Source organism: Petaurus breviceps, unplaced genomic scaffold, assembly GCF_028583685.1.
Source record: "Petaurus breviceps papuanus isolate PSGF00001 unplaced genomic scaffold, PetGlider_PUasm1.0 99, whole genome shotgun sequence".
Classification (NCBI taxonomy): domain Eukaryota; kingdom Metazoa; phylum Chordata; class Mammalia; order Diprotodontia; family Petauridae; genus Petaurus; species Petaurus breviceps.
Genome location: NW_027187465.1, coordinates 24,426,503 through 24,450,741, shown reverse-complemented (window position 1 = coordinate 24,450,741; position 24,239 = coordinate 24,426,503). Strand labels below are relative to the sequence as shown.

At 45.5% G+C, this 24,239-nt stretch overlaps 2 protein-coding genes across 4 annotated transcripts in view; both read left to right on the top strand.

Annotated features, from left to right (window-relative positions):
• The window catches only part of DIABLO (diablo IAP-binding mitochondrial protein), a 105,581-nt gene that overhangs the window by 71,446 nt on the left and 9,896 nt on the right, over positions 1-24,239 (top strand). The gene's annotated exons all lie outside the window — the stretch shown is intronic.
• VPS33A (VPS33A core subunit of CORVET and HOPS complexes) lies at positions 4,868-23,403 on the top strand. Of its 3 annotated transcripts, none has more exons than XM_069081636.1 (13): positions 4,868-5,111; positions 6,312-6,377; positions 7,019-7,146; positions 8,860-9,046; positions 12,095-12,211; positions 12,823-12,997; positions 15,149-15,342; positions 16,888-17,014; positions 18,479-18,546; positions 19,394-19,531; positions 20,129-20,266; positions 21,112-21,280; positions 21,705-23,403. In XM_069081636.1, exons 1-13 carry the CDS (start codon positions 5,010-5,012, stop codon positions 21,884-21,886), a joined length of 1,791 nt encoding a protein of 596 aa, XP_068937737.1. In that variant the 5' UTR covers positions 4,868-5,009; the 3' UTR covers positions 21,887-23,403. The 3 variants fall into 3 exon arrangements, 2 of the variants coding, with proteins under 2 accessions (XP_068937737.1, XP_068937738.1); XR_011167128.1 differs by having other exon boundaries at positions 4,869-5,111; positions 21,141-21,280; positions 21,705-21,843; XM_069081637.1 differs by lacking the exon at positions 21,705-23,403 and having other exon boundaries at positions 21,141-21,558.

The window sequence follows — 24,239 nt, the reverse complement described above, 5'->3', positions numbered from 1 at the left end:
CCCTGACTGGTCGATGTCTGAGGCAGGATTTGAACTCAGTTTTTCCTGAGCCCAGGCCTTGTGCCCATCCTCTGTGCCACCTGGCTGCTTCCTGAAATGTGGTACAGGCATCCCTTTGGTTTTTGGCAGTTTGGTCTGTTATGTCCACTTCCTGATCCATGTGCTGGGATTCTTATTTTTCTAATTATATTAATTCTTAATCATATTATAATCATTTGTATATAACACAGTATATTATATAAATATATATCCATATATTATATCTTGTATGATGTATTGATTTTTAATAATTATTATTAACCTTAATTTTTTAAGGGGAAAGAGAAGCAAAGGATTCGGATGCTTCTCCCTCGTCCTCCCTTCCCTCTCTATGTAAGGCATCATAAGGAGGGACGTAGACATTCTTCCCTATAATCCCATGGGCTAGCCACCAGCCATGGCTGGTGTTCTGGGTCAAAGCAAAATCGCTGAGAAACAAAAGCACACAGGACACCACACACACCAAAGCGTTTACAGTAGCACGCGCTTTTTGTGATAGCTAGGAGGGTGGCATCAGATGAAAGTCTTCCTTGCACACAAAGGTGAACAAACTTTTTTGTTCATAGCTTAGTTTTAAACTCTGCTGAAGCAGAAAGCAGAGGTGTCAAACTCCTGATGAGCCAAGGCTCTTGAGCATAGCCTGAAACAGATTAAGATGTAACTGGAAAATGTTAAAAAGAAATAAAAACACAACACAGGTAACAATCATTTGTGGTTTTCTAAGTCAGTCCTTGGGCAGGCAGCAGCTTTCCTTTCTATCTGGGTTTGACACCATGTGTCCAGACTGGAGCACTCTGGGTACTGGGAATAAGTTAATATTTATGCAGGCTCATCACTTCAGATTCTTGACAGTCTTCAATCTATAAGAGGGGTAAAAAGGACTAAAATAGGATCTAACACCCTTCAAATACTGCAAGATAAAGCTATCAAGCCTCCAATGAGGGATGTTTCACAGACCAAATGTGCTCATTTCTTTCAATTGATCCCATGGAATCATCTCTGGCCTCTTCCCATAGCTGGAATGGACTCCCTCCTTACCTCCTCTTCATGGAATCCTTCTCTTACTTTAAGAAACAGTTCAAGGAGCAAGCAGGTAGGTGGCCCAGCAGGACAGAGCACCAGCCCCAAAGTCAGGAGGACCTGAGTTCAAATCTGGCCTCGGACCAGACACTATACTCATTAGCTGTGTGACCCAGGGCAAGTCACTTAACCCCAATTGCCTTACCAAAAACATAAAACAAAACAGTCCATGCCTCATCTTTGGACAGTTTCTGGATCCCCATAAGTGTCAATGCCCTTCTTCCCAAACAAACTTGTTTTTAACTTTTCATTGATTTGTACGTGTACTTGTACAGTTATCCATAGTTATCCTCTGTTAGAACATGAGCTCCTTGAAAGTAGCCACAGCTTCATTCTTTGTATTTGTAGCCCTGGTGCCTAGCAGAGAGTAGGCACTTGTTGATGCTGGTGGTCCTCTGGATGCTGCATCCTGTTTATCTGTGGTCTGACACATGGAGGTCCAGAACTGAAAACACAACTTGTTTATTCCTGCCTGAGAGCTCTCTCTCCACACAGCCCAGGATCAGACCTTTGGGGGGCTACTAAGCCAGACCGCTGTTCACATCACAATGCACCACAAACTGCCATTTAGCCATGCCCCCTTTAGCTTGCACTTGCGAGTTGACTTTTTTGAACGTACAGAGAAGACTACATTTCTCCTGTCTTTTTTGATTGAGTCCTGATACTGGACTGTCAAGGTGTTTTGAGCTCCTGACTCATCCACCTGTCTCAGCTATATGTAGCACCTGCAAGTTTGATGAACATGTTATCTATTTTATCCAAATCACTCCTCAAAGCCTTAAATAGCACTGGGGCTTGGTCAGAGTGAGATATCCCTGGGGCCTAAAGCTGGAAGTCTCTTCTATTCACTCAGGACTGAATTATCTGATTACCTCCTAGGTCACACCTCTCCATCTTTTCCACAAAAATAGTCTGTGATACTTCATCAAGTGCTTTGCTAAAATCTAGGCAAACCATATTAAATTCTCCTGATGAACTAATTTAACTACTTAAAAAACCCTGTCCAAACAAGATTAGTTTGACAGGACCTACTCTTGACAAAGGCAATGCTGGCTCTTTGTAACAACCACTTTCTTTGCTAGTTTTCTTGCCACTGGACTCTGATGACTGGAGGAGACAGTAAGGCTGAAGACTTTGCACAGCCCTGCCTCACTTAAATCTGATTCATGAACAAGTCAAGATGGTATGATGTCATTGGTCCTCTCCAAGAATGAAGTACAAACAGCAAAGAAGAAGCAGACTGAAGGGAATGATGGATATAGTTGACCTAGATTTTGCAAAGTTTTTGATACACATTCTCATACTATTCCTATGGAGAAGATGGAAAGATAGAGATGGGACAGCAATGCAATGAGATAAATTTAGAACTTGTTGGGTGGCCAGTCTTCGTGGTAGAACACTCCAGAAACCCCTAGAGTTGGGGCTCTTTTGGGGTATGGGTTGGCCTAGATGGCTGTTGAGGTCCCTTCCCACACTCCGATTCTGGGATTCTGCCTAGATTTCCAGGGATGGTGAGTACAAACACCTGCTAGTCCCTGCTAGCCTGTGAGGCTTTTGGTTTACACTGATTCCATACTTGACAGCATGTTATACATGTAATCACAGCCTTCAGCTATTTTTTTAAATTGCCTTCCAATACACAGTGTTACCACTGAATGAAAATGGTATGAAAACATTTTAGCATATTTAATTTGTTTTCATTCTAGCACTTCTTGTCTTAAATCCAACTCAGTTATGGGCCTGTTTCTGGGGCCTAATAGTTTTCCTAGAATAAGTAAGTGTTATTTCTACATTCGAAAAAAAATTATAGAATTACTGTTTGGAAATCCTTTTGATTTGAAGAAACTCTCTGGTCATCTCTTTGTTTCATGGGTCAGCTTGCCATTTGAGTTTTTGACAGTAGGGCCTTCTATAGCTTTTGTGCAGCTACATCTAAGGCCTGGGACAGAACTAATGGATCCAGTGTTAGAGGACCTGGGCAAGTCATCTAACTTCTAGTCCTCAGTTTCCCCATCTGTAAAGTGTGGCAAAAGGCCACAAAATGATCCCATTATCTTAAAGAACAATTGCTTAAGTAAGTGGATTCTGGTACACCTTGAACATTTCTGTTAATGTAGATTTCATAATAGGTTTTGTAGGGTTTTTCAATAATAAAATGACAAAATCTAACATGGAAATTTGAAAAAATAAGCCAGCGTTCACGAATCCATAGGATATAGGACAAGAAGGGCTCAGAAGTCACTCATACAATTCTTTCATTTTACCAATGAGAAAATGGAGGACCAGAGAGAATTGTAGTGACATGCCCAAAGTCACCCAAGTAATTTTCCAGATTCTACCAAATCTGGTGGGTAATCTCCAACTCCCCTTTTCTGTTTCCCAAAGTTTTGTCACAAAATTTAAAATGCTATGGCATCCCATGACAATACAACAGGACAGCTCCAGGTTCAAGAAAATCCTTGGTGACTCCATCCTTCACTGGGACCAGGAAGAGTCTATTCGGTAAAAGGGAAGAAAGCTAACGCTGGCCATTGGGCCTTCTCCCCCTCTGAGAGGCCACATGGCCTCAAGAAACAGGTCCAGGTCTTTGATATTTGCATGTCCTAGTGGAAGGAAGCAGAGTTTCATGGCGGCTCCAAGGTCCCTACAGCTGTGTTCTAGAGCCTGTGTTCTAGAACCCCAACCACTGGCTGCAGCCAGCCTAGTATCCGTAAGCCAGGACCCAGAGCAGCTACGTCACACCCAGACAAGACCTAACAGGCGTTCAGAACTCCCCAGCACCCCCTGGGGAGATGATTTCCCCTCGGCTGCTGGGGTAAATCTTTTTTGTTCTGCTCTTACGGCTTAAAGTAAATGCTTCTTTAAAAAACATTTTCAGTCCAGCGGGCGTTAGAAGGAGCCTTCTGCCCTGCGCGCCCTGCCCTAGCTCTGCAGCTGGAGAAGCTGCAGCCTGCGGAGAGCCTTCTTCCAGAGTGACAAAGGCAGGGCCGGGGGACCTCCGGACCCGAGCTGTGGGTGCTTGGAAGTGATAAAGGCCCTCTGCCCATCCGACACTCTGACCTTGTCATTTCCACCTAGTGATGAGGCGGCGGCCGGAGTCAGGATAAACCCGGGTTCAAAGCCGGGCTCGAGCACTTGGCAGCTGTGGGAGCCTGGGCAAGTCGCTTGAGCTGCGACTCCAGTTTCCTCGGCTGGAAAGTGGGGACAATAGCTTCGTCTTCACGGGGATAGTGAAAACCTGGCTGTTCGTAAAGACACGTTCGGGGGTTGTAGGATCCTTCCCTTCCCCCCAACCCCACGTCACCCGCAGGCCATGTGACTGGGGTCCAGGGGCCACGTGATAGGGTACAGCGACCACATGCTCCCACCTCCCCCTTTGATTTGTGGGACATCCCGCCTAGGGAGGGCAAACTCAAGGGCTTAGTTGAGGCTGGCAGGGGGCCCCATGTCCACGGTATCGTCCCCTTGCCACAGCCACCTTGGGCGCGATGCTATCACAATCTCCACTTTACAGGACGGGAAACTGAGGCCCAAAGGCTCCCTTACTTGTTACATCAGGATCACGAAGCGCTTGACGCCTCGTACTTCCCTCGCTCCTCTCGAGCCCCTCCCTCGGCCTCAGGTTCTGAGCTTCCCCAGAGGGAGGGGTCTGGGAGCTAAAGGCGCAAGGGCCGCCGGGAACCGAGTGTGCGTTCCCGCGCGCATGCTCAGAGGCGGCCGAGCGATTGAGGCCCAGGCGCTTCCGGCTCCGCCTGTCGCGCGTCACGTGCGCGGAGGTGCGGTCACCTGACCGTTCGGTGCGGATTGTGGGCCGCCGGGCGCGGGGAGGGGGAGGGGAAGAAAGGGGAGGGGACGGCGGCGCCCACCTGCCCGTATTGGGGCGCGGCACGATGGCGGCGCACCTGTCTTACGGGCGGGTGAACCTGAACGTGCTGCGCGAGGCGGTGCGGAGGGAGCTGCGCGAGTTCTTGGACAAGTGCGCGGGCAGCAAGGTGAGGCCCGGCTGGGGCGGGCGGGGAGGGGAAACTGAGGCACGCAAAGTGACGACAGAGCCTCCTGCGATGGTGACCGGGCGCCGGACCCCGCTGTCATTGGCGAAGGATCTCCCAGGGAGGGCATTCCTTCCCCCGAAGCTGATCGGCACCCTTCGGCCTCTGACAGCACTTACAGGTGGCCGGGGCGGGTCCCGCAGCCAGCGGGTGGCCAAGGCCTGCTCGCCGTCGGATGCACCATTATTGGAGCCTTCGCGGAGTAAGAGCTTGTCCCTGGACCCTTCCTCTCTGCGCCCGGTGGAAACCTGACGGCGAGGGCGAGACCCTAGCAGCCGCACCCGGGGTCATAGCGCTTCAGGCTTTGCAAAGCCCTGTGCGAATCAGTTCAGGGATCGAGTGGCCAGGGAGGGATGGATGCCTGCATGCATGGAGGTATGCGTGCGTGGAGGATTGCGTGGACAGAGGGATTGCTTCCGGCCAACCCAGCCTGCACCAGAACTTGTGTGGGATTGTCTGCTCGGTGCTGACCGAGCCTGGGCTGTGTGTGCCCCGCCCCCATTACTTGGTCTGTCCTTTGTGCTGATCTGGGCAGGGGCTCCCCCACCTGGAGGCCAGAACTGTTTTCCTTTCCCGCGGTATCTGCAGTGTCCCCTAGCCAAGACCTAGTGATTGAGATGGGGCCTGGGCTTGAGATTTCATCGGTCTAGGGAGCTCCCCATGAGAAAACCCCCTCTACCAGTGCAGGTTGGCAGCCTCTTTGCAACTTTTGGTCACAGAGACTTACCTAGAGCCCTGAAAGGAGGAGCTTCCAGGATCACCCAGCCAGCATGCCAGATCTGCCCCCCCAGCAGAGTAGATGCTTACTAAAACCTGAGTCCAGTTAAACTGGGCAGGGCAGCAGCCATGTGACCTGCTATCATCATTGTTGTTCTAGCAGCTCCTGTTGTTGCCACCAATAGAAATATGGATGGTTGTTGAGGGGCTAAATCTATGATATTTCAAGCAAGTGTTTGTGTTTCTTTTTGTGTCATGAAAACAAAATAGAATGTAAACTCCTTGAGGGCAGAGACTGGTGTTTTGTCTTTGTGTCACCGACATCCCAGTGTGTGTTTGGCCCGTGTGGTGTGCTTGTTTACCGAATGGAACTGAATGAAATTCCAGATTGTCACTATAGTAATAGAGTTTCCATCCTCTTTACAGGCAATAGTTTGGGATGAATACCTAACAGGACCATTTGGATTGATTGCACAATATTCACTATTGAAGGTAAAGAAAATAAAGGATGAGGAGAGGCTGATGTCTTATTTTAAATTTCATAATGAGCTTCCACAGAGCACACACTTTCTATCCCTGTTAGACCCTAATGTTCAGTGTTCATTATTAGTACCCAAAGGTACCAAAGGCCAGTGGCCTTTATTGGAGATACTGTAGCTAATGTTGCTACTAATATCCAGCATATCAAGGTGACTACCAGTCTCATACTGTTTAATGGTAGCACACTTGTAGTCCTTTTTATTATTATTTGTTGTTATTGTTGTTTCTGAATTGTATCTGACTCATCATGACCTTGTTCCAGGTTTTTTGGCAAAGATACTGGAGTGGTTTGCCATTTCTTTCTCCAGCTCATTTTACAGATGAGGAAACTGAGGCAAGTGGGGGTAGGTGACTTGCCCAGGGTTACACAGCTAGTAAGCGTCTGAGGCTGGATTTGAAGTCAGAAAGATGAGTCTTCCTGATGAGTGCTCTGTGTGCTATGGTGCCACCTAGCTCCCCTTTTTCACAATATTTTATAGTTATACCTATTTGGTGCTAAGCTCATTAAAATGCAAGTGCTTTTTAAGTTTTGCTGAATTGAATATTCAATTTCAAATCCACATTTTCATTTACAACTCTTGTCTTTTTCATAGGAGCATGAGGTAGAAAAAATGTTCACACTTAAAGGAAGTCGTCTGCCTGCAGCTGATGTCAAGAACATAATTTTTTTTGTCAGACCCAGGCTAGAATTGATGGATATAATTGCTGAAAATGTACTCAGGTACCTAAGGGGGGAAATCTTAAATTTATTTAAAAGTAAAATATTGGCTGTAATTCTTACATTCAAACCTTTAAAGAAGAACATGGATGTCTAGAGTCCATTCAGGATGTGAAATGGTCATGGAAAAATAGGGTGGAAGGTTGGCCAAGGTAGAGAAGGAGAACTGAGTCAAGCACACCTAGAATGTTAGAACTGGGGTTGGGGTGGAGGGGTTAGGACGTGGTGGAGGTGGGACCTTAGGGGGTCATCTGGTACAACTCCCTCATTGCACTGATCAGGAGATTCTCGGAGGAAGGCCTTTGAGGGGGAAAGTAGTGCCACTGAGTTACAGTTGTCAAGGGCCTTGGAGGCTGTCCGGACCAACTTCCACGGCATCAGAATCAGGATTCGAATCTAGATCCTCCTGCTTCATCCTAAGCCAGGGCTTTAGGGCCGCTGTTCCACACTGCCTCCTCAGCAGGGCATTAAGTAGCAAATACTGAATTGGGCCTTCAGTGTGACTCCTCTTAAAGGTGGGCTCTCCTAGGATGGCTAGGGGTTAGGCAAGGACAAAAGGAGGAGGAAAGTGGATCTGTGTAGGCTGAAAGGAACCTTTCTACCAAGGATCTAATAGATCAGAGTACAAGATTTAGAGTTGGAAGGGACATTGGGGAGCCAGCACCCCCAGTGGATGTCCAGAGGAGGAGCCTGAGGCCCAAAGCGCTTAAACAGCTTCCTCAAGGCTACGGGAGTCAGAGTGCCCTTGCCCATACTGTGTTTGTTTCCCCAACCCAGTCTGTCCTTTAGAGTAAATGAGGCTCTGCTTACATTTCACAGGAGAAAATAAGCAAAACTTTTCTAGAGCTAAAATTAGCTCCTCCCGTTTGGAGAGGCTTCCTCATGCCCTTGGGATACTGGGCTTGTCCCTTTCATGGGCAGTAATAACAGCAGTGACAGAGGCAACGATGTCCCTGCTCTTTTAGGTCTTTCTGTTCCCAGTGCAAACCCTACAGGACCACAGGCATCACGGGCCATGAGCAGCACTGGCTGAACTGAATTGAATTGAAAATACCCTTAAAAGTTAACAGTATTGGGATTATAAACTGGAAAAAAGGATTAGGAGAACCCAGAAGGAAAGAATCCTTCAGAGGCTTGTGGAATGTTTCAGTCAGAGGCACACTCCGTGTTTATGCTTTGGTCTAGTTAGAGCATTATTTTTTTCTTAAGTTGACTTTCCTGCTACATTAAATCAAGCACTTTAGTGCCACAAAGTATAACATAAAGGTTTTGAAAGAGGATTTCAAAATGGATGATAAGCCCAAGAGAGAAAAGAAAGGAAGATGCATTCTCAGGTCCTCCTGACTTCAGGGCCAGTGCTCTGTTCACTGTGACACCTAGCAGCCCCGGAAGATGCATTTATTAAGCACCTCCTGTGTGTCTTTACAAACATGATCTCATTTTATTCTCACAACCCTGAGAGATGGGTGCTGTTCTTATTCCCCTTTGACAGTTGAGAAACAGGGAGGAGGGTTAATTGACTTGCCCAAGGTCACATAGCTAGCAAGTATTTGAACTCAGGTCTTCCTGACCCCAGGTCAGGTGCCTCCAGCTGCCTCCAAGCCCACATTTCTGTTGATGTGCCTGTGTTCCTTTTCCATGAGACAGCCCAATGCCAGTGCCTTGAGCCATTTGTCTTTGAGACTACAAATCAACAAACATTTTATTGCCTTCTAGTGAAGATAGGCGCTCCCCTGTGAGAGATTTCCACATTTTGTTTGTCCCACGCCGGAGCTTGTTGTGTGAGCAGCGTCTGAAGGATCAGGGGGTTCTGGGATCCTTTATTCACAGAGAAGAGTACAGCCTCGACCTCATTCCGTTTGATGGTGACTTGTTATCCATGGAGTCCGAAAGCGCTTTTAAAGTAAGTGTGGAGCAGGGCAGCCAGGTGGTGCAGTGAGTAAAAGCGCCGGCCCTGGTGTCGGGAGATCCGGGATCAGTTCTGGCCTCAGATACTCGGCACCCACACAAAATAACTGGCCATGTAACCTTGAAAAAGTTATTTAACCCCAATTACTTTAAAAAAAAAAAGTAAGTGTGGAGCGTCTTTGTTAAAGGAAAAGCAGCAACATTCCGACTTTATGTATCAGCTTTGCTCTCATGCCTTGAAAGATTATTACCAATCAGGTATTAATATTTATTAGTTTTGTTTAGCACTTTTTCTCCAAGAAAGGTTTTCTAATGTTTGAAAAGGTACCCTTTGTTATTAAACTTCCCTCAGGGTGCAAGAAGAATGTAGAAGTTTTACCAGAACAGAGAGGGTCCAAATAGCTGTAAGAAGGTCATTGGAATAGCTTCTGGAGAAAGGGCTAGAGACCAGGAATGCTCAGGGAAGGCCAGGCTGGAGGGCTGCAGTCTGTCCAGTGCCCCAGAGCCCAGCAGGGGCTCTCTGAGGAGAACAGATGTTAACTGGGGATTGAAGGGAAAGTACATGAAATCTTTGTCACTAGGAGTAGCGTGACACTTTGGAGAAATTGGTGATGGGACTTTCTGTCCTGACAGAATCAGATGGGCATTGATTATTATCTGCAGTTGGGATTAGAACTGAGGCCCACTTGGGGCTGTAACAAGTTGAAAGCTTTGCTTATGGCAAGGCAGCTTTAGTGGGTTTATCTCCATCATGAATAAATCGATGTGATGTTAAATCAAATCAGTTTGTTTCACTAGGGCTTTGGCATAGTGGGGGAAAGGAAGTGGGGGTGCTGGTCTGAATGTTGAAATCTGCACCGAAGTGGAAGATGGTACCCCTGACAGTGCATCAGATCTGCTCCCAAGAGGCTGGTCCCCCCAGAACCCTCAGTACTTCCCATGTATGTATTTGGGCTAGCTCAGTCACTTTAGGGCTAGCCTAGGCAGTATCACAGACTCAACCTAATCTTGGCTCCAAAGGCCAACAACACACTAACCTCCAGACCACTGGTTCATATGGGATTTCAAATGCCAGACAGGACCAGGGTGGGACTTAAGCAATGAAGACGGTTCCTGCTGCAGAAATGAATTCCCTGTCCCTCTTGTTAGGTGTGAGGAGCTTTCCCATGTGGAGGCTGATTTGTGGCTGTTTCACACATACACGTTTAAAAGTCAGTTTTGAATTCTGCCACTGTGTTGATGGAGCTTCTTTGGAGCCTAAAATGCACAATGACAGACCATGGGCCCTGATCACCAGGAATGGGAGACAATGTCATACGCTTAAAGTGGCCTAAAAGACTAGTGGGGGTTTGAGACAAAGACAGTGGGATGGGAAGCAGTCCTGGGTCCTGCTCCTTTTTCAGCCAGTAACCAAGTGAGAATCAATCTTTCTTTTTCACTGTGTGCTCATCTCTGAAATGGCTCAGTAATGACGATTTCTCTCACAAAGCATGTGTGACCAGTAATTAGGGAACTGAGGAGGCCCAACAGAAATTATATCTGAAATGTTTGTTGCTGCTCTGAACTGAACTGTTTCACTAAATCGCACTCAGTGATTGTGAAGCTTTATTTCCCCATTTTGTCTAGTTGGCATCCTAGAGACGGTTCAGTAGTTGTGGAGAGAAAAAAACCCAACCTGTTATGGCATGACAGGATCTGTCAGGAGACCCAACTTGCTGTTTTCTTTTATGGCCATATTTGGAAAACAGGCCTGTTTCCACTTAGAATTTGACGCTCTATCCCTTTGTGGGCTGACTTGTAAATTACATGTTTGATGAGTTTTAGAAATACTGGGTTTTGAGCCAGTGATAACTGAAAGCTGTAAGCCCAGCTTTAATTTCTTTTTTTTTCCCTTCCATTTTCCAATTATTTATTTATTTTTAGTTTTCAGGCTAGCTTTAATTTCAAATCTGATGACTGGGTAAGCCTTTTATATGGAGACAACATTTATTAAACAAAAGAAAATCTGGTATTAAAGATCTACTATTGATTTTTACATCTCTCTTTGGAAAAGAGAGGATTATGAGAGGACAAGATAAGATAAACACTTTGGAATATTGAAAAGTGCTTTCAAATTTTTTTTTCCTTGAATTTTCTTCTCAGTTCCTTGTGGCTCCCCAGGGACCTGTGTTTTTATTACCTTCTGAACTTTGGTCTGCTATATTTCAAAAAATGGCCAAATGAGCCAGTCTCCTGTGGCTCCCTAGTGCTGCTGGTCTGGGGTGAGGTGGGGAAGCGGGGAGGCTTACTCTCTGTTTCACCAGAGGGACTCTGGAGGGCCTGGTGGCATCTTTCAAGAGCATGTCCTGTCCTCTTCCACCATGCCATCACTGGAAGAAGCCTGGATGAGAGTTGTCGGATGTCTGTCTCCTTCCTTCTTTATACTTTCAATCTCATTTTCCCCAGGCTTTATTGCTCATTCTCTGCATGGATGACTGGGATGGGGAGGTGAGAGTTCCGATTAGCAGACTAGGGAGTGCTTTATTTTTAGGTACAATATAGAACATGAACATAAGTGGGGACGTAAGAGTAATGGTCCTCTCTGAAATACTTTATCATTATTTTCAAAATTTTACTCAATTTAATTCATTACTAAGGCTGACGTGGTCACAACAACAAAAAGATCAGACATCAGGGAGAGCTTTCTGACTAATAACCCAAATTTTGTCTTAGAAAAATCTCTTCCCACAACTAAAGAGAGAACTTTGAGCTCCCTTTACAATGGGTCTCATGACCTAGAATGCCTTTCTCTGAATGAATTAGCTACTTGAATTCCCTTGGAAAAGCATGAAATAAACTTTGTTCATTTTCACTACAAAAGGGGTTTCTGTTTGTTGGTGATAGAAAGGATTTCTTAAAGTGTGAGTGGTAATTTTTGATCACTGGTCACCACATGTTGTCTTGAGGCCACAGGTTCCCCACCCCTGCACTGGCCCCTAAGAATTGGAAGGTAAGAAAGGCCAGGTATTGGCTGCCTAGTAACTTCCTTTATCCCTTACTCTAGGAGTGTTATTTGGAGAATGACCAGACAAGTCTGTACCACGCAGCAAAGGGACTGATGACTTTGCAAGCCTTGTACGGAACCATCCCCCAGATCTTCGGGAAAGGGGAATGTGCGAGGGTAACAGACTGTCATATCCTTCCTTTGCTCCTTGCTCCTGGCGGGGCTTCACAATGGAAATGGATGGGGAGGAGGGAGAGGGGGACTGTAGCAGCAGAATCCATTAAGCTGCTCTTGGGGGAGTTCTAATGACTTTCCCTATAAATATTTGATTAGAGATTGTTGGCTTTTCGTGTTCGAGGAGATGCTGCTGTTCAGTTTTGCTTTGTTCTTTTGATAGTGCCTCGGGTAATTTTCCCCAAGGAAGGATTGGGGAACTGTGTACTAGCTATTCCTCCTGTCGTCCACCCCCTCTCCCTCTCACCACCTACCGCACACTTCCTTGCAAAATAAAAAAAAGCCTTCTGTATTTGTTTCGGCCAAAGTCTCTCTCACAAACTCTTAGAGCTGAAAGGGGGACGTTATGGGTCATCCAGTCCAATCTCTCACCTTCCTGTGGCCCCTTTAGTAAGATCTGCCTTAGGGACGGGTCACCGTAATAAATGTCTGCTCGGGCTCTCTGCCCCCTTCTCTGTCTCTTCTCTATCGTTTGACTATCTCAGTTTGTGGCCCCATTTCACATGTATGTAGCTCCCACTGAGATGCCATCTTCTCCACTGTTTTATTTTCAGCAAGTGGCCAATATGATGATTAGAATGAAGAGAGAGTTCACCGGAAGCCAGAATGCGATATTTCCTGTTTTTGATACTCTCTTGCTGCTTGACCGTAATGTAGACTTGTTAACTCCTCTGGCCACTCAGCTGACATATGAAGGACTCATTGATGAAATTTATGGCATTCAGAATAGTAAGTAGAAGCTCATCCCTTCAGCCTTGTGTTGCCAGGAAGTCTGAGAACCAGATGCAAGTTTCAGCAATGCTCAGTGTCGCTTGGCACTTGAAGAGGTGGTCATGCCAAAGGGCCATTTCTCTAGGGAAGAGTTAAAATTAGGAAACCTTCCCTTTGATTTGGGCTGCCTGCAGAAATGCAAGAATGTGAGAAACAGAAGAGCCAGTCACTGTACTAACCCTAGAGGGGCTAAGTTATCCTCAAGGGGGAAAGACAGAATTAGACACGAAACAGTCCAAGGTGCTGTATGCTCAGTGGCACGACATCGAGTCGGGAATGCTGTAGGAAGTCAGATGGGGGAGGGGTCTCTTTAAGCAGTTTGGCATACATCCACCACGTAGAGGGTATGTTTAGGGGAAAGTAAGTTTGGTAGGGTGAGTGGAGATAAAGTGAATGTCCCATAAGTGGGGCAGAGTTGTTTGGGTTTGAGGTCTTGGGCCTTTGGGAGCCATAGGACGTTTTTAAGCAGAGGGATCGTGCGATGGAAGTACTAAGAGGAGATCTGTGTAGTAAGAGTATAGAGAATAACATTTTTGCTGTTCAGATTGTTTTAGCTTTTAAAATGCATAACTGCAAAATTGCTTTTGGCAATAATAATAAAAGCTAGCATTTACTATGTAAATTTACTTACTATGTGCCAGGCACCGTGCTGAAGTAAGTCATTTACAGTTATTATCTCATTTGGTCCTTACAACAACCCTGGCATATAGGTGATACCATTATCTCCATTTTAAAGGTGAGGAAACTGAAGGTGAAGTGACTTGTCCAGGGTCACACACAGTCCTTGTCTGAGGCTGCATTTGAACTTAGGTCTTCCTGACTCCAGGCCCAGCAATACCCACTGCACCAGGTCTGGACTGTGCTTAGTTCACTTGTGAACATAGCAGACATTTCCTAAGCACCTGCTCCTACCAAGCTCAGATCTGTGCCTTAGCAAGGTTCCTGTGAGAGCTCTTCAAAACTGGGGTTGGAGAGGAGAGGAAGTTTTAACAAATGGGGTGATTCTAGTAGAACAGGCACGTGGAGATGTGGCACTGAGCTAGTGACAATTGTGGGAGTGGGGAGAGGTTGTGGAGGAGGAGGGGGAGAAGGGGGAGGGGCAAGAGGAAGTGGAGAGGAGGAGGAGGAAAAGGAGGGGGAGGAGGGGGAAGAGGAGGAGGAGTTGTTCCCAACATTCTTGGTGACTTCTTTGTTGTGGGGTTGCATGGGGTTGGTGAAGAAGTCACAGATGACGCTGGCTTGTTGGGTGGCCAAGAGGCTGTTGGTGTGATTGGTGCCAAGAGGAGACATGGAGGAGGGGTGGTGGCCTTCGGGGCCCTAGGATGAGTTTACTTTTTTTTTTTTTAAGCAATTGGGGTTAAGTAACTTGCTCAAGGTTACCCGGCCAGTTATTTCTGGGTGTGGTGCTGAGTGTCTGAGCCCGGGATTCGATCTCCAGGTCGTCCCAACACTGAAACCGAAACCAGTGCTCTTACTCGCTGAGCCACCTGGCCGCCCCGGATGAGTTTACTTTCAAACAAATCCCATTTGAGGTGACATTCAGTGGTGGTGTCAACCAGACAGTGGGCAGTGTGGGACTGAGTCCAGGAGAAAGGACTCTATGAGCAGATGTCATTTACCTTCATAGAGGTGATACTGAGCACAGGGAAATCAATGGTCAAGCTCACCAAGGAAAAAGAATGCCCAGCACAGAGCCTTTAGGAGGCCTGATCTTAGCTTGTAGGAGATGGAGGACTGTTCTGCCAAGGGAACCAAGAGAAAATGGCCAGATAGCTCACAGGAGAGCCAGCCTACTGAGACCTCTGCGGGCCTGCGGGAAGTGTGTTAGGGAGTCCAGGGGTGGAAAACTAGCTGTGGGGTGGTCATGTCCAAAGCTGTAGAGATACCAAGGAAAGTCCAGCCTCTATCAATGAGATCTCCCATGATCCCACAAAGGAAGGGGTAATTACATTCTGTCACTTGCTTTCCCTGAAGACACTAAATGTTCTCTAAAGTTTATTTACAAGCATGTTCTGTGGCCTTTGGGGAGGGGAGGTTCTGCCATGTCTGGTGGTTCTGTGCGGGCTCTTCAGATGAGTCTACACAGGAACCCTCTCCTTGTCTGTCTAGGTTATGTGAAACTGCCTCCAGAGAAGTTTGCTCCTAAGAAGCAGGGGGAGAGTGGAAAGGACCTGCCCATGGAGGCCAAGAAGCTTCAGCTCAACTCCGCAGAGGAGCTCTATGCTGAGATCAGAGACAAAAACTTCAATGCTGTGGGCTCTGTTCTGAGCAAGAAAGCCAAGATCATCTCAGCGGCATTTGAGGTGAGGCCTGGGGCGTCACCATCCACTCTACAGCGTGCTGAGGCATTTCCCTGTGCTGGAGCCTTCAGGGGGCTCGGGCCCCTGAGTGGTCATGTCCAAGGGGAAAAGGAGAAGCTTTCCCACCACCACCGCCTTCCGTTTCTCACCTCCTGTGACAGTGCTTGTAGCTCGATGGTTTATTGCACCTGCCCTTCAGTCTGTTCTGCCCTACCTGATCGAAGAGAGCAGCTTTACCCTAGATCAGATTTAGACAACGTAGTCATTTTTATGGATCCTATTACTGATTCTGTTTATTCAATTAGTGAGGCAAGTCTTCTTAAGTTTAGAAAATTTCCTGGTGGAAGGATGTGGGAATGAAGAAGATGGAGGAGAGGTGATAATGAGACAGAGGCCCCAGGTGGCCCCGGGTTTTAATTTGTGTTTCATTATCACCGTCTTGCCTCGGCTTGCCCATTCATCTAGCTTCTGTTCGGTTAAATTGGGTTTTTTTAAACCTGACAATTCAGTAAAATGATGAACTAGGAATAATGTTATCTTGAAAATATCTAATAAGACATCCTTGTCTGTTTATTCTTGAATGTTTTTCTCATATTTTATCTTTATTGGGCATTGCCTGTTAACTTGTGGATTAATTTCTGTGTTAAGCTTGGCATTTCTGCAGGGTTTGTGGTCTGTTATAAATTGCTAAGCATTTTGCGAAAATGAAGTTTTATTGTAACTAGATGTTATTTGGCAGAAAGCTAAGTCGGCTGCTAGTAACTTGTGTGGATTTTAAGACAGATGAAACTCACTTTTGGATCCCTGTTCCTCCTCCCCCAATATCGATGACCTCCCCTTCTTTCTCCCCTAGTTCTCTGGTTATTGTGCTTGCGTGAGAATGCACATTGTTTCCATTGTGATTGGGAGAGGTGTGGTGGTCTGGTGGGACTCTGAGTGAGAAAGACATGAGCTCAGACCCTGCCTCAGACCTCGAGCTGAGTTGTCCTGGACCAGTCACTTAGTTTCCTTGGGTGTGAGATGAGAGGGTGGGAGGTGATGGTTTTGAAGGTTCTTTCCAGCTCTGAAATGTAGGAGCAAGAACAAAACTCGGAGTCCCTGGGCTTCGATTTAAATACTGCCTGAAACAATTCTGTGCCACAGGCGGGGCAGAGATCCCTTTCTGTAGTTTACAAAGGAGGCTCTGCGGCTCAGAGATGAGCTGACCTGCCCAGCATCGCCAGGCTTGGAAGTGTCAGCTCTAGGACTTCCAGCAAGGCCAGCTCTCCTGGCTCCATGTGTGCTGGGCTCCCTCTCATAGAAAGGGAGATGACACAGAAAAAGGAAATGCATGCTTTTATTCTCCTGTGGCGTGCGTGCTTGGCTTGGCTTCTGTGGTTTCTCTGTTAGCTCTGAGATGGGCTTGGGCTGCTTTATTATTCTGTGGGCCATTTGCCTCCCACCCGCTGCCCTCATTTTTACATGTGATAGACTGTAGAACATCTTGTGGAACCTCACACGAGGTGAGAGCAACAAGTCCTCCAGAATCTGCCTCCCTCTCTGTTTCAGGAAAGGCACAACGCAAAGACCGTGGGTGAGATTAAGCAGTTTGTGTCACAGCTGCCTCACATGCAGGCCGCAAGAGGGTCCTTGGCAAACCACACCTCCATCGCGGAGCTGATCAAAGACATCACCAGTGAGTGTTTGCGCCCTCCGGCCACGTGCCTTGTGTTGGACGATGCCACCCTCAGTAGGTCTGTCTTGGTCGGACAGAATCGGTGACTCTCGGTGCCCACAGGCTCCCTGCTCTGGTGGTCCGAGGCTGGTCATGCTGCTTGTGTAGCCTCCATTTGGAGGCTCGCTTGTTCCAGCTCTTGAGTGCTGCCCAAGTTAAAGTACTCAGAGTTCTTCTTTAAATTATTCTTTAAACACAACCTTCACAACTCTTACCGGCAAACTGACAGTCTAGAGAGTTGGTCATTTTTGAGTCGTTTTACAGCTTGATCAGGTAGAAATAAATGATGCTACACATTTTAACAAATTAAAGTTGCGCTGACTCGACCTCCCTGCCCGTTCCTGCCACATATCCTGGTTTCCCTTGGAGCCCGTCTCTGTCCACAGAAAACCCTATTCCTTTGAGGCTTGTCTTTCTTCACACACGCCGTCCTCGTTCGAGTTCCTGTCTGTGGGCTCGGTCTGGGGCTTCGGTTCCTCATCCGTGTCCTGCACATTTGTCACTTCCTGTGCTACTGTTGTACTCCGGGCCATTACAAGATCATATGTACAAAGCTACTTTCCGGGCGCTGGACTCCAAGCTGCTCCCAGCGTTTTGTTGTTACAGATCAGGCCGCTCTTGAGCGTCTTCCTTTTCGTGACACCTTTAAGGTCTTTAGCAACGGAACCACTGAGTCAAAGGGTTTGGTCATTTGGGGGATTATGAAATCTTCCTTTTGCACTGATGAAGTATAGGACATTGATTGGCTATTAAAAGAACTTAGAGAGATTTATAGCAAATAAATTCATCTATAAAATTTTTCCACTGCTAAAGGTAGTGGAATAAAAACTTGTTTGGGTGGGTACCATTTTGTGACTACCATCGTATTGACCATGTGATTACAACTTTTGTGCAAAACAGACCAGAAAGGTAAAAGAAAATCCCCCTCCAGCCACACTGCATTGTCCATTTGACATTATCCTAAAACTATACACATTTGGCTGTGTTCATGTTAGTTTGGGAAGAAATCATTAAAACCAGAGTACATCATAGTATGGACAGTGGGGGTGCTAGGAAAAGTAAGTGTTTATTCATTCTGGAGCCTGCTGCCTTCATTTCCCATTGCTTCTTGTGAAGTACTTCTAGTTTCCGTGTGAGAGATGAGTTAGGAATGGAGGACAGAACCCTGTTCCTGAATCCCACCTGTGCCCTTTTCTGTTTAGATACATTGGAGGAATGTTGGGATTAATTCCTTATTCCTTAGAAGCTTCCTTTTTGACAATTTCATGAAGTCTGTTTTGAATATAATATTGATCTAACTTTTGCCTAACTTTGTTATTTTCTTAATTAAAATCATGAACCAAAAGTATATTTGTTTCCCATGTAGACAGAAGACAAATACATTATTTTCATTTCAGATTATAAATTTGCTTATATTATTTTTAGCTTCTGAAGATTTCTTTGACAAGCTAACAGTGGAGCAAGAATTTATGTCTGGAATAGACACCGATAAGGTATGTGTTATTGTGTTATAGAGCTGTCTTTGGAGGTGGGGAATGGCAGGAAGGTTATTAATTACAGGTAATCATCAAAGACAGATTCACAGCCCCATAAATAGCTACTCTGGTGGCTCTGATTCTTTCAGGGTGCCCAAGGACGTTATTGTAAATAGATAGATCTTATACAAGTTTGTGCAGGTTTAGATCATCTCATCATGTAAAAGCCCAGGTTTATCAATCAACAACTGTTAACTGAGTGCCTGCTGTGTATGGGCGCCAGGAGGGGCAGAAAGCTACATAAGCAGGCTCTTAACTCAGACGATAAATGACGATTGGCTTTAAAGGATATTCTGTAGGATTCCTTGAAGTATTTTATTTCTGATATTTTAAGATGTGGTTTTACTTTGTTTCTTTCTTTTTTTTTTTAAGCAATCGGGGTTAAGTAACTTGCTCAAGGTTACACGGCCAGTTATTTCTGGGTGTGGTGCTGTTACTTTGTTTCTTAACTGTACTACAAGCACATTTCTAGAAAGCTTAAAGCAAGATGACCCTGTGCTGTGATTGAAATCACTGGACAGCCTTTAAGGAATTTTTCTATTCTGATAGACTGTTCCAAATGCCATGTAGTATTTTAATGGAATTCACTATCTGGTCATGTACAGGCACTTTTACTGCTTGTATAAGATGGCATAAGTGGTAAATGAAATAAGTACGTTGTAATTTTGTCCCCCATCTTTTGAAGGGTATGGTGGTAAAGGAATGAATTCAGGGTTTAAAGCAATACATGATAATGAGAAATAAAGCAGTATTACTTTTTTATGCCCAGAGTAACAATATATACTGTGTCTGTTTATGTTTACAGGTCAACAATTACATTGAGGATTGTATTGCCCAAAAACATCCACTGATCAAGATACTGAGGCTGGTTTGCCTTCAGTCTGTGTGCAACAGTGGGCTCAAGCAGAAAGTGTTAGATTATTACAAAAGAGAAATTCTCCAGGTTGGTCTGGTTTTGAATTAGCAACTTACCCAGGGAAAACATCCCAGGGTCATTATAAAGATTTTTCTCAGGCTGCTGCTATTTTAATGTATTATTATCATCAGTGAAGATTTCATGGGGACCCACGGGGTACACGGGATTGCCACTTAATTCTATCTTGTGCATGCGTATGTATGTGTGCGTGCATGCGTGTGTGTTCCATGTTAGGGAATAGTAGACATTTTAAGAACTTTCTGCAAGTTTTTGACAAATGCTTCCTTTGCTTTTCTTCCCTTTCCTTTTGTGTTGATAAGCGTCACTGTTCTTTACTTGTCTTGAATAGACACTCAAAAACACCCTTAAGGATATTTTTTAAAGTCAATTTAAAGATGTCTTTTAGAGATATTGAGTCAGCTCAGTATTATAACAGATGAGCACTTTTGGAACTTGAATGCTGCCCTCCTAAGCTGTCTAGTAGGAGTGCACAAAGCCCTTGTTGGTCTCATCATGGGGCACTGGACCAACCTGAAAAAAGTGTTGGATTTGTAGGCTGAACTTTTTTCACAAAATGGCATCAACCTCTTCTCTGGCATCAGTGTAAACAGCCTTTTGTTGCAGACATATGGCTATGAACATATGCTGACCTTAAACAATCTTGAGCAAGCCGGATTGCTCAGACCTCAAGCGGGTGGCAGAAACAATTACCCCACGATCAGGAAAACCTTGCGGCTCTGGATGGATGATGTGAACGAGCAGGTAATTGAGCCCCTTCCTTCTGGCCTTGTCTGGTTTATTGATCTGTGCTAAATTATGATGTTGTTATTCGTATCTGACTTGTGCTTCGGGACCACATCTCATAGCTAGATTCACCTTGAGCACTTAGAGGTCCTTTAAGAGGCCTTAGAAAACCAGCTTTCAGGTATCCAGGAGTGGATCCTGTATGATTTCATTCCTATTACTGCCCAAGTCAACTCTGAGCTGGTAAGCTAGGAGATGATGGGGGCCTAGGTTTATCAGTAGCCATAGTCTGAAGGGCCTGCTTACTGTCTCTGTGACGCTGGACAAGTCACTTCACCTCTGTCTGTTTCAGTTTTCTCAGCTGTAAAATGGGGATAATAATAGCACCTACCTCCTAAGGTTGTTGTGAAGATCAAAGAAAGTAATCATTGTAAAGCATTTCAGTCGTGTCTGACTCTCCATGACCCCATTTGAGGTTTTCTTGGCAAAGTTACTAAAGTGCTTTGCCATTTCCTTCTCCAGCTCGTATAAATTTATAGATGAGGAAACTGAGACAAACAGGGTTAATACCTTGCCCAGGGTCACATGGCCAGTAAGTGTCTAAGGCTGGATTTGAACTCTTGAAGAGGCATCTTCTTGACTCTAGACCCGGTGCTCTGTGACGCCCCCTAGCTGCCCAAAGCCTGCTTAATAAATGCTTATTCCTTTCTCACTGTCCCTCCCCCCACCAATTTTTGTTTTGCTATTTCAAAGCCAAATAGAAAAATTGTTTTGGATGATGTGCTTTCTGTCCTTCATGATCGCAGATAGACAGGAATTAATTGGCTAGTACTGAGTGTCTCCTTTATGTTACTGTTTAACAGAATCCCAATGACATATCCTATGTCTACAGTGGCTATGCGCCTCTCAGTGTCCGGTTAGCTCAGCTGCTGGCCCGGCCTGGATGGAGAAGTATTGAGGAAGTCTTGAAGATGCTTCCAGGCCCCCATTTTGAAGAACGGCAGCAGTTACCATCAGGATTGCAAAAGAAGCGTGAGTAGCAGATTGCTCCGCCTCTGAGTCATCATGCACAGATATCAAGAGTGCTGTGTGGTCGCTTCATATAATGCATCTGTTCAGGGCTCAGGAGGTGCTGTTAAAGCCCCTCTGTAGACTGTAGTGCATAATTTAAGTACTTTATCTCTGTTAATTACTTTTTACCTCAGGAGTTTTAAGTAACATGCTACTCCTAGGTTCTGAATTTCAGGTATTTGATAAACATTAGATAAAATCAAGGGTCCTCTATCTCAAATAAAATCTGTTCCAGATCATGTCTGCCTGCCTTTTTGGAATATTAATAATTTATCACATTAAGGTTTACAAATCTGTTATTATATGAATGGTGAAATTGTATGGGGTGAGGAAATAAGAAATGCTAACGATTAAGAGAATAATTTCTAAATGACTCAATCTTTAGGTCAACAAGGAGAAAACAGAGTTACTTTGGTCTTTTTCCTGGGAGGTGTGACCTATGCTGAAATTGCTGCCCTGAGATTTCTATCTCAGATGGAAGACGGAGGTACAGAGTATGTCATTGCTACCACTAAACTAATGAACGGAACCAGTTGGATGGAATCTCTGATGGAGAAGCCGTTCTGAGTCCAGAACCCCAAGCCATCTTTGACCAGCTGCAGCGAGTGGCAAGAGGCAGGACCTCAGCAAGTTGCCTCTTGGAAGCAGTTGCTAAAGGAAAGTGAAGAGTAATGCGGTAATGGCCGGAGGACACGGAGTTTATGAAATTACTGTCTGTTTTCAGCTCTGCTTTTCTCTGGTGGGTTCTAGATTCATGTTCTATCTCAGAAGGCACAGGATTAATGGGACAATCGGCCTGTGGAAAAGAAACAAAAGACCCAAATGTTATGACTTGGGGATCCTCGGTAGAGGCCCCATGGAATCGTATCGGGGGTCCAGTGATGTTTGGTTCGGACTGGTTCAAACTCTGAACCAATAAGAATGAAATAAAAATGGAGAATCCATCCCCTTTCATCCCTGTGCTTCTCTCCGTCTCTGCGGTCTGACCAGGTGCACCCACCCAGGATGGCTGGGGTAAGTGTGGGCAGGCTGAGGCTGGCCCAGAGGCAGCCGGCCCAGGGGCTGCTGGCCCAGGGAGGTTTTCACTTTGCAGGACCCTCCAAGTATTGCCTTCATGGGTAGTTTCAGAGTCTGCAGCTGCTGCAGTGACTCCTGCTAAAGACTTTTGGGTCATGGCAGCTCGGAAGAGACCAATGTGGTCACACTGAACAGGGACAGAAGCAGCATTTCTGTGTACCTGAGTGCTTTTGCTCTGCCTCCCACCTCTCTCCCTTCCAAGATATGGGAGAACTGAGGAGGGGCTGATGGAATGGCATCACTGCCCTTCCTTTGAGTATTAGCTGGCTACCAGAGAGGCTGCCATTCTGGGAAGGGAGCAAGAGTGGTGGTGTCTTCCATCCTCGCTGCTCCCTCGTGATGCTGGTGGCCAAGGCAGTATCTCTCCTGGTATAGCCTGTCAGTGAGCGGTGATGGCAGAATCTGGAGCAGTGGCATTTTAGCGGGACCACCATGTGTTATAAGCCTTGATTAGAAGAGGAAGGGAGAGACTTGAGAAGACCCGACGTGCCAGAATATCTGGGCACCAAACGTCCGTCTTCGTTAGGTACAGTGAGGATGAGAAATGTTAGGGTAGGGTACTTAGAGTAAAGCAAAGTGATGGGATTAATTAACTTAGTCTTCTTGCTTTGTCCTTTTAGGATTTACAATAAAAAACTTAACAATCCTAATTTTAGAAAAAGTTTTTATCTGGTCTTTATTGTCCCAAAGAGATTTGTCCCTCAGCCCACAAGTGTGTTAGAAAATGAAATTAAACTTGATAATAATTTCCAGGTCCCAGGCCTCACCCGATACTCTCTGACATGTCAGATTTTAAATTGGAGTTTGTTCATGTCTCTTGACTACAGTTTCTTCTGTTTACAAGCAAGTCAGTTGTGTCCTACATACTAACCTTTACCTCCTTCATCCTATTTGCTCTCGGTTTTGATTAAAGTTGTCAGGTCTTAATAAGTTATTCAGTGGAAGATTTAGAAATGTTAACTGCTTCATTTGTGTATAAATAAAAAGCAACTGGTAATTACATATAATGCTCATTTGTGTAAGTTCATTCAATACTTGGGCAGCTTTTGTCTCTTAAGGGATGTGTTTTCACTGAAAAAGGGTCTGTGAATAGTGCATTATTCTTGGAAAGGGTATATTATTTACATCATGTCTGGCCTTCTGTGTAGTTGAGGAGACAATTGTATTAAAGTGGTAGTTCTTTAATGAAGATGTCTACATAGGCACAGTTTTATTTTTGTCTGCCACTTCGGATGATATCAGTGAATTCAATTCAAGTATTAACTGTAGTTTTAATGGGAACGAGAGAATGATCCTTGCTCTTCCACAGGCCATGGAACTGAAAGGCTGAAGGATTAAAAGCAGCACATTTAGGTCCTTTGGGAAAACCTTCATAATAAAGCTATGGAGGCTTGAGAGCTCCACTTCTCCCAGTTAGATCTTATCACAGCCCCATATGAATTGAAGCAGAGAAAGCACTGATCAGACATCTGTCTTCTCTTGTTCCCACTCTGGGCACCAAAGCCTAACCTTTCACCTGCAGGAAATACACACTTGGTGTACTTCAGGGAGTTGCACCTAGGAAACAGATATGTCTTCTTTCATCTTTCTAATCATCTCAGTGTTCAGACAAGAAGAGTGACTGGAGAAGGGCGTCTAGAATACAGGCCCCCTCACCCTGGCTGTCTTGCTTTACTCTCTGAGTGAATTTCATATACACAAAGCCTGACAGTTATGCTCAGTAAATGTAATTTGAGAATGATAAGAGGTTGCGGGAAATCATGCAAGTGAAAAACAGTTGGTTTTTAACTGGCAGCCTTGGGACGCAGGGAGACTGGTTGGGTTTAAGTCCTTCTGACACATC